The sequence below is a fragment of the Mytilus edulis genome, chromosome 2 (genome assembly GCF_963676685.1).
Source record: "Mytilus edulis chromosome 2, xbMytEdul2.2, whole genome shotgun sequence".
In the NCBI taxonomy this organism is placed as follows: Eukaryota; Metazoa; Mollusca; class Bivalvia; order Mytilida; family Mytilidae; genus Mytilus; species Mytilus edulis.
Window position 1 is genome coordinate 45,608,321 of NC_092345.1, and position 10,908 is coordinate 45,619,228.

General features: G+C 33.3%; 1 protein-coding gene across 1 annotated transcript; it reads right to left on the bottom strand.

The window, feature by feature from the left end:
* Positions 1 to 265: 265 nt before the first annotated feature.
* On the bottom strand, positions 266 to 10,303 carry LOC139512257 (caspase-3-like). Its single transcript, XM_071299755.1, has 7 exons — positions 9,872 to 10,303; positions 6,975 to 7,037; positions 6,199 to 6,285; positions 3,435 to 3,631; positions 2,261 to 2,348; positions 1,292 to 1,429; positions 266 to 665 (listed from the first exon to the last, which is right to left on the bottom strand). Exons 1-7 carry the CDS (start codon positions 10,230 to 10,232, stop codon positions 448 to 450), a joined length of 1,152 nt encoding a protein of 383 aa, XP_071155856.1. The 5' UTR covers positions 10,233 to 10,303; the 3' UTR covers positions 266 to 447.
* Positions 10,304 to 10,908: the final 605 nt, after the last annotated feature.

Below are 10,908 nucleotides of genomic sequence, written 5' to 3' on the forward strand. Positions count from 1 at the left end.
TTTAATGCTTAGGGGTAAAAGGATTTTTGGAATCAATAATATTCAAAGAAGCTTTAACTTATATTGAATTTACGACGGGCTGGTCCTTTATGTTTAATATTTACATATCTCGGGGTTAAACATCGGCATAATCCTCAAACTATCTGAGTAACCTTTCGGAGCGCCAGAGTTATGCATACAATTTTTACAAAATTTCATATTAAGATACCTTCACGACAATCAACAACCGTAACCAAAGTCGAAGAGAGATGAAACAAAGAACCACTAATGTTAGAGATCATCACTTTATTTAATTGTGACATTAAGTTATAACATTAGTGTAGATGACTTTTAAAATTTGTTTCATATTGCACGATGAATTTTTCTAATAAAATGGACAGATTTTAAATCATTTGTATTTTTGTTCAAAGCTGCCTTGTCGATATTTAGACACTCATTACGCGTTCTTTATCTGAAGAAAAGTCTTTTTGTCAAGGTTGTCCATGTGCATGGCATTTGACAGAAGTCACTTCGCCTCCATTCCTCGTCAATGGCCAGTTTATGCCTAACTGAGATCAGCATGTCTTCAAGGTGGTCACTTTCATACGATTCTTCAATCTCCTCAAGTAATACGTGTATGAACCATGCCCCTATATCAGAATACTTTGTTCTAAAGCATTTATACCCTTCAAAAAGAATTATTTCGGCAAGATTAAATCAATCAAAATGTATCCAGATTCAATTAAATTAAGATAAATTGTGGTTTGGTGCGTTTATATTCTGTGTTTAGGAGACTGTTTCTCTTTTGGTCGGTTTTTTTTGTGTGTTCGTTTCATCTGGCGGTATGCATAAGATGAGCATGCAGCTGCATGCCTGTACATGTTACAGAATACTACACAACTGTAGTTGCAATGTTACATTAACAATGTCTTCTTCCTTTGAACGAACCCTCTTTTCCTGTGACAATCTAATTTCCCCTCCTGTGTCCCGATTGACCCACTTTTGAAGAAACTACCTATTTTTAAATTTTGTAAATTGTTTCTCGTTTATTTTTCTGGGTATAGATGAAATACGTGCCACTGGGAGTTATTTATATTGGATAGTATAACTTCAACTAGAATCTCCATAATGTTTCCATAAGTATTGTAGACCACAAGTGTTAAACTATATGAATATCATTTTTGCATTTTCTGTTTGTTTTGTAATATACGCAGAAAAAAACCCCGGGTAAACTTAAGTCTCCCTGTGCTACAGTTGGAGGAGAGGCTGGCATAACAATGTGATATGCAATTTTTTCTATCAATTAACGTACCTGGAGTAGTTGCGTATGCTATAAGAATATCAGCATCGTGGGGTACCGACATTGTATCCTCTGGCCAATCGTCTGGTGTTACTACTGGTTGGGTAGCTGAACCTCTACAAGCCTGGACTAGAAATATCTTTGGTTTCCCTTAAACAAATAAACGAAGATAAAAAATAAGGTCTTTATGGATATCTGAACCTGTTGTTCAGTGGTTGTAGTTTGTAGATGTGGTTCATAAGTGTTTCTCGTTTCTCGTTATTTATATAGTCTAAGATTATGCCGTTGGTTTTCCTGTTTTAATTGTTTTACAATAGTCATTTTGGGGCCCTTCATAGCTTGCTATATTCGGAAGGAGCCAATGCTCCGTGTTGACGGCCGTACTTTGGCCTAACATGGTTTAGTTTGTACAAATTGTGACTCGGGTGGAGAGTTGTCTCATTGGCACTAAAACAACATCTTCTTATATCTTTAAAACAAAATTAAAAAGGAAATAAAAATGTATATTGAAAAAAATGAAAATATAACATATTCTCAACAACTACACTGTGGAAGAAAAGAAGACCAAATATTTGACAATTCGACAAGTACTAGAGACAATTTAGAACATCATACAATAGTTATATTCGAATACAACAAAGTTGTTACCACTGCAACATACCATTGGTCAGTGAGATACATTATTGTGTGTCTTTTTTGGGGAAGTTCATTCAAATCCTTTTAGGGGAATCGAATCCATGTTAATTTGATTCGAAAAGATCTATTTTGGACAAACTACTCAAAGTTCAATCAAATAGTTCTCCCTTTTGTTATCATTTCTGATCCGTCACTGCGAACATTGTAAAGTGTATATATTTAATTTTAGAACCCTTGAAGAAAATGCATTATAAAACAGATTTACCATCCGTTCTTTCTATATATATTAAAGTATACCCGAAAACGTAAATAAATATATGTTCGTATATGTCAATACAGACATACCAATAAAGTGAGGTGTTTCCTTGTTTTTGAAATAGGAGGTTATTTCATCCATTGTGATTGGCTGTCTGTCATCTGTCATGATCCCCTTCTGCAATAATAATAAAAACATAAAATATTTTGTATATCTTCCTAACAAGAAATTAGCATGCACAATTCTCTATTAGTCGATTAAGTGTAGAGTATTGTCGCACGGATTGTTGAAATATTGTTTTACAGATCAATATAAAAAGATATATAGCATGGTTATATTTGTGAATAGTTCCTCTTGTATCATATTATTTATTTCTCTAGCTCGTGCATTGAAATATTTTGTGGATCACTATTTCGGAGAATATCCAGATAAAATATGTATATTGTGCCCATATAAATAATAAATTGGACGCACAAAATAATATCTTTCGCACAATATGCATTTTGTTTTGTATAGGTCTCAAACGAACTTCCACATTTTATATACACTACATATAGTATTCAAATCCATTTCTGGTGAATGGCTTTTGTATACATGTTAATAGTTATCAAAGGTACCAGGATTAATAATTTAATACTCCAGACGCGCGTTTCGTCTACACAAGACTCATCAGGGACGCTCAGATCAAAAAAGTTATAAAGCCAAACAAGTACAAAGTTGAATAGCATTGAGTCAGAACCCTGTTGTTTAGTGGATGTCGTTTGTTGGTGTGGTTACTAAGTGTTTCTCGTTTTATATAGAGTAGGCCTAGGTCGTTGGTTTTCTTGTTTGAATTGTTTGACACGAGTCATTTTGGGGCCCTTTATAGATTGCTGTTCGGTAAGAGCTACGGATCCGTGTTGAAGGCCGTAATTTGACGTGTTTTCTTTTTACAAATTGTGACTTGGATGGAGAGTTAAATGTATCTCGTTGGCAATCATACCACATCTTCTTATTTATACAAATGTATCTCCGATTTTAATTTATACGGTAGATACTGAAGATGGTGGAACAGATCTTTCCCTCCTTTCCATTCTTTACAAAAAAGATGCGAAAGATACCAAAAGAAAACATAAACTCACAACGCCTTGATAAAAAAAAAATAAAACACCGCAAAACGAGCAAACAAAACAAACACAAAAACACAAAACACAACATAGAAATCTTTTGAAAGTCTGAGCAAACTACTCACAAAAATATATTATCTTAACTTATCAGCCTTACCTCATTCCCGTGACTCATTATTACACAAACAAAACAATAGTACTTCTTGGCATGCCTTGAACTGTTTAGGTACTCGTCTCTAAATTCAGTCAACTCCTTCTGTAAAACTTCTTTCTTCAAATCGGATAAGGTTTCAATTTCAAACTTAAACTTGTCTTCAAAGAAGGATTTAAGTTTTTCCACGTCATCTGTACTTCCTGCAATTATACAAATAAATAAACTGATCATAGATACCAGGACTAAATTATATATATACGCCATACTCGCGTTTTGTCTACAAAAGACTCATTAGTGACGCTCGAATCCAGAAAAAAGTTAAAAAGGCCAAATAAAATACGAAGTTGAAGAGCATTGAGGACCAAAATTCCTAAACGTTTTGCCAAATACAGCTAAGGTAATATATGCCTGATGTAGAAAAGCCTTAGTATTTCAAAAAATTCTAAATTTTGTAAACAGTTAATTTACAAATTTAACAATATCAATAATAATTCATGTCAGCACAAACAGTGCTGACTACTAGGCTTTTGATACCCTCGAGGAAATAAATCTCCACCAGCAGTGGCATCGACCCAGTGGTTGTAAATAAACTCATCATAGATACCAGGACTAAATTTTATATATACCCCAGACGCGCGTTTCGTCTACAAAAGACTCATCAGTGACGCTCGAATCCAGAAAACTTAAAAAGGCCAAATGAAGTACGAAATTGAAGAGCATTGAGGACCAAAATTCTTAAAAGTTTTGCCAAATACAGCAAAGGTAATCTATGCCTGAGGTAGAAAAGCCTTAGTATTTCAAAAAATTCTAAATTTTGTAAACAGTTAATTTATAAATATAACAATATCAACTAGATATCATTGAGATGGGAGCCATCTCTGTGGGCCCCGCTGTGAATAATGTGCATCAAAAAATTGTATCTTTACCATAGGACCTGAAATCAAAGTTTTTGACCTTGACCTTTGACCTAGGAAGTTGTAAATAAATTATGACACACCCTTTGGTGTTGGTTTATATACATGTCAAGTATAAACTTTAAAATGATAACGGTTCTCAAGATATAGAGCGGACACGATCTTTACCATAGGACATTGGGTTGTCATCTGAAACCAAAGTTTTTGACCTTTAACTTTGCCCTAGGCAGTCGTTCATAAATTATGACACACCCTCTGGTGTTGGTTCATATACATGTCAAGTATAAACTTTGAAATCATAACGGTTCTCAAGATATAGAGCGGACACGATCTTCACCACAGACACAGGGTTGTCAACTGAAACCAAAGTTTTTTTACCTTGACCTTTGACCTAGGAAGTTGTACATACATCATGACACGCCCTCTGGTGGTGGTTAATAAACATGTAAAGTATAAAGTATGAATGGTTCTCTAGATATGGAGCGGACACAAAGTTAAAGTGTTACGGACGGACGGACGGACGGACAGACTGATCACTATAGGGCGACCCGCCTTTGACCTAGGAAGTTGTACATACATCATGATACGCCCTCTGGTGGTGGTTAATAAACATGTAAAGTATAAAGTATGAAATCATAATGGTTCTCTAGATTCGGACGGAAGGACGGACGGACGGACGGACGGACAGACTGATCACTATAGGGCGACCCGCCTAAAGGCGGGGCCCTTATGATAATTCATGTCAGCACAAACATGAAAACAGAGTTAAATAGTTTTCAAATACGCCGTACGAACGCTATCCACCAGAGACCAAACGGCATAGATGCAAACAACAATAGGTTACCGTGCGTAAAACTCATACTGCATAGGCAGTATAAAAGTAAAATACATGTCAGAATGGAAAACTTTTCAATCATGAAAACCTGATGGACTGGGCATGATTTTCAGGATTTAAGTTTAAATCCCAGGATTTCAGATTAATGCTTAACATTTTTAGGCAATAGACTTACTGCCTATGTGTTAGCTTATTGCCTAGGATTTGAGCTTAATGCCTAATTTCACTGATTGCTGCTAACAACAGATTTAAGAAGTTTTACACAATTATAACGGTCAGAAATGTTTATGGAAAAATGTCGTTTTACCTTGAATGATACACGTCAGGTCCTCAGTTACAAATGTAGCTATAAAAATTCTAAAACAGAATCAACATCGGTTGATTAAAGCTATATCAATAATACTTGTGAAGCTGTAGATACATCACAACAACTACGTTTATGATAAAATGTTTGTTTTTGCTCTTATTTATAGTCATTTGTATCATTGGTGATTCGTACTGTGACAAATGCTGTTATTTTACGTTATATATTATGTATATCCTTTATTTATTTTACTCTGAAAATGATGTATATTATAGGGTTATTGCATGAATATTCCCCAATATTCATGCAATAACCCTTTTATTGAATAGCAATATAATATTTGAAAGTAAAAATTGGTTTAAACTAAGATTTTGTCGTTGATGACGTCATGAATTTTTAAGATTTATTGCACTAGTGCAATATTGGAATTTATTGCACACTAACTTTTGGTTACTTTCTGTAGGGAATATTATATTGCTATGCAATAAACAGGTTTATTGTATAAGTTTGATAATAAACTAATGTAATGTTAGTCTCTTATGTACATCTTCACTTACCAGCGATAACGATCCAAAGAGCAGTAGACTGAATCTTAACACTTGGTTAGCGAAAGTGGTATTGGTCATTCTTAAGCTAATTAAATTTTCAATATATTTGAGAATAAAAACGTTAATGCAAGAACATAGAAAGAAGCATATATATATAAACACGTACCTTCTCGGTCCCGCGAGAAATTCAGTATCAACATAAGACCTTTCTGACCGGAATTCGCATACACATACTTGGCTGAATCCGGTATTGCTTGAAAAATAAAGAATATAAAACTTCTTATATGTATGACACAATAGGATTATAAAAACAAATTAACGTTGTGCACAAAGGAGTGAAATTTCTTTTGATATGAATGATGGATGATATGGATTAACAATAAGAGAAAGGGGGTACGTAACACAGTCATGTTGTTATTTGCACACTTATCAAAAGCAAAGTGCAAAACATGTAATCTGTTGGGCAATAAACTGTTGTAAAACAAACCACTTTTCTTCTCTTGGCGTACTCTATTTAAGAAAAAAATAACAGGAATACCCTTTTAGGCAAAATAAAATTAATATGTGTGTTTCCCATTACATCTTTGAAAAAAATAGGGTAGGTAGGTAGGGATTTTTTTTTTATTATTATTTTACCCTTTTTTGTGTACATTGAGTCTATGTGAGGAACATTATGACTTGTACAGTGCTTATTGAAATATGACAAAAAAAAATTTAGGGTAGGCTATTTTTAGGGAAACGCACATCTTTTTTTCATTTGGTCTTATACGTAAGTTAGTAAATCTAATTAGTAAAGGACTGGGGTAGAATAATGTAATCCCAATTCCAAAAAGTATAAAGTGCAACGTTAACTGATCATGTTTGTTGTCTTATAAAAATCATGTTACTAAGTAATTCAACTTTGAATATTTCTATCTTCATAAGTCAGTCTCTACTACTTACCAATCTGTGATGTTTTCCTCTTCTTGTTAGGTGGCTGTTCATCGGTATAACTAGATGCTACAGCTTAAAAATTCACAAAACTGCATATTAAAATCGAGGTTTTTTTTCAAGTAAATAAATGAAAACATTAGATACATTGTTTAGTTGTATTTGAAACACACATTGTCGTACGGTGATCTATATTGTTGACATCTACATGTACGTCACTGGGTCGCTTGTTGATAATGGTCTCATTGGCAATTAATCATACCGCAACCTCTTATTTTATATTCTTGTTCAAAATATCATCATAGAAATGTGTTTATGCAGATGCCTCACTAAAATTTCGACACTGACTTTTTTATACATATATATATAAATATAATAGTCATTTGTTTTTCTGTCTCAACCTTAATTTCTATAACTTGTCATCATTCCTTTTAAATTATTCTTCCTGTATATAACTCAGCATCTCAACGGGTGATGTTTCTCGATGACATTAACCTAGTAACGATAATCATCATGGATCTCTGGTTGAAAGCAGGCTCTTTCAGAAAAAGGAAAAGCGATATTGAAGGAAAAGAAGGAACAATTCTAGTTAACTATTTTTTCTTTGTGAACAGAGTCTGAGTATTGAATATAACTTCATTAGAAATAATCCATAAACGATCAGTAGATTGACAAATCAAGTACTGGACATCGCAAGGGGCAGTCCTGTCTGCGTATTCATTTCTCCGTTTCACCAACTTTAATCTTTCTCTTTACAGATAAATAAAATATAAATAATATGAAACATGCATGGATCAGTTTTTATCCATGTTTCTTTAATCTGAAAAATTAAAAGAACATCCCATATTCCAATTTGACATTATTGAGGAACGGTAAGACCTTTAAGGGCATACGATACAGTTTTGAACCTGTATTTACAAGTTGATGAAAATTTGCATGTAGGCTATTTTTTACCTCATTAAATCAAATATGTAATAAAAAATATACCTTCATGTGCTACTTTTTGAGTAAAATGAGGTCGAAATTTTGTATATTTGCTCAAAATTCAGATTTGTGTCCGTATTTTCCGTTTCGAAAGAAAGACATAACTTTTTTGTTTTAAAAGATAAACACAAAATGGTTTTTGTTAAATAATCGGTAATTTCTGTATTTTATAAGTATCATTAAAAATTATGCAATTTTTATTCCGAAATAACTCTATATTTATCAAATGTTCATGAATAGAGGAAAAAACGTCATTTTTTGCTGCATGTTTATCAAAATTAAAAAAATTGCGCTATTTACAGTTTTATTAAATTTGGGTCACATAATCTCCTTGCAAAATGAAACAAATTGCTGTTTTAAAAAATAGGGGTCCATGCACTCGTTTTCAAATTAAATCAGTTTGAATGATAAAAATCAGTCGAAAAATGCATCTTTTCCCGATATGTCAGAGTTTGACGTCGCGAAAATAACATTTTACGTTAGCAACGTCATTACATTCCCTGTAACTGTATCGTATGCCCTTAAAACAGGATTTTGTCGTTACTTATACCTGACTACGGTATTTCGTGTCTTTATATTCGGGGTTTCGGAATCGGACACCCCAACCCCTAACCCCTAAATTTATAGATTCTGAAAAAAAATAACCACCGACTATTTCCAGAAATAATTTGAAATTACTGACCTACATGTAAACGTCGAAAACTCCATTCCAATTCCCCTGTACCCATATCATATATATATTATACTTATTCTAGATAGAATCTTATGTATACATGTATCTTATCGTATTCTATCCCTAGTGGCGAAAACTACATTCCAATCCCCTTGTACCCATATCATACTAGTAAACTAACTCTTACTAGATAGCTATAGAATCATATACATGTATCTTATCTAATTTTATCCAATATTTAGCTAGTTTGTTTTCTCTTTGTCAGCATAAAAGCGAGTTTAATATTTTGTAACTGCGACTGTATGATGGTGCTTACAGGAAAGCTTAATTCCCGTTTGCAAACAAAACTGTTACTACCGAATTGCTGGTGGAGAAGGAATCGGAAGAAGACATTCATCATTGTGTTGATGATAATATGCTACCTCTAGAAAGACAGACTGCCATGAAACGACTGAAAACTTGGAAAAGAGCATGCATGAGTGGCGAGAGATTGTGCGGTCTTGCCATGATCCATGTTCATCGCGATAAGGATATCAGCAGACCAAATATTCTGAAACAATTTGACTGAACCGGCCATAGAAAAATTTGGCAAACTCTAAATCCATGTTTGTTCTATATTCAGTCGACAGACTCAAATTGATATTTGGATGCTTATCTTACATATAAATTTAAATAAACTTGTTAAAAATTTGGTGTTAGTAAAAGTCTTTAAACATGAAAAATTTATATAAAATGTGTCCATATTCAAAACTTATCAAACTCTCTGGAAATGCCTAGAATGCAGGATTTTGCACCATTCATTTCATACCCTTCAAAAAAAATTCGCCTCGCTTCCCTCGGCTCAATTATTTTGCCTCACTAATATAATATGCCTAGTTACGGCCTTGTCAGCATGTCTTTGATTATAATAACTTGTTCGTAAAAAAATCAATTCAAAAATAATTTAAAGACACATATGATGAAAGTTGTTATAATGTAAGAAACAAGTTGATAAACTAATTAATACATGTGTATATGAAATGTGTAATCAAGACCGATAACTCCCAATTTTAATTATCATTTGAATTTCCATTATATTGATTGATTGTTGGTTGCTTAACGTCCAGTGGCAAGTATTTCATGCATATTCAGGACGATCTCGATTAGATGCTTAAAGTAAGTATAAAGGAGCACGCAACTATAGTACTCCCCCAACCAAATATAACCTACATTTTTGTAGTTTAAAAGTTGGGACCTAAAAAAATATACTGACCTATGTCACCACCTCCGCGCAGTTCAGGTTGTATTTTGGTACTCTTTGAATTCTTTGCTAGAATGTCGTTAATCTCCTCCTCTATTGGTTCGATTACATCTCGAGCTATTCGTTCGTCGAATTCGCTTAAAATCTTTTTTAAATCCGCATATTTGCCAGGCGCAATAAAGCTTTTCTTTTCCATTGACTCCAGAATATGCATGATGGTTTTAGCATTGTTTCTGTCTTTAGGCGTTAATACAGACTTTAGCCTATTTAACAGTTGTTCATACTGGTCCTTGTCAATCGAACTGTCGATATAGTTGCTTAATTGAGTGGTGAGATAAGCGTGCTTGTCTAAAGCCTCTTTTGGGACCGGCATTGTTTACTTTGAATTTTAAATTTCATAATATGACCTCACTCATGTATTGAACTTCCTGTTTCAAAGCGCAAAATCTATTTAATTTTCAAAAAAACGATATTTATAATCAGAGCGATATATTGATCAAAGTGCGTTTTAACAGATAAAATATACGTATTTGCCCTTTTGTGGTATATTATATTATTTAATATTGTGTTTTATCTGCCCTTATTTATTATTAAATTATGGGTCATTGAACCATACCGTTACTTAGTTCAAGGTTTTTAGCTATCTATTTATGATAACAGAATGGTTGACTAACTTCCAATATGGGTCACACACAGTGCATGTGTGTATAAGTATAAGTATTCGCTAACAAAATTCTGAGACAAAATTATTGACTAATTAATCTTTAAAGCATAAGTTTACCAGTTTATGCCGGTTTCTGGTGTGGGGAGGTGATGGTGGTTTACCTTCAATATAATTATATGATCTTATATATATGTATATTTCCCGACAAAATATATTGTTTTTAAGGGGGAATACACAGCCAGGAAAGAGTCAGAGTTTTGAAAAGTATAAAAAAAAATGTGACATAACAATGACTGGTATGATTGTATTGTTTTGTAGTAGACATAGTTATATTTAAAGTGTAAAATGTTTAGACAAATATGTATTTTTTTTGTAACTTTTTCAC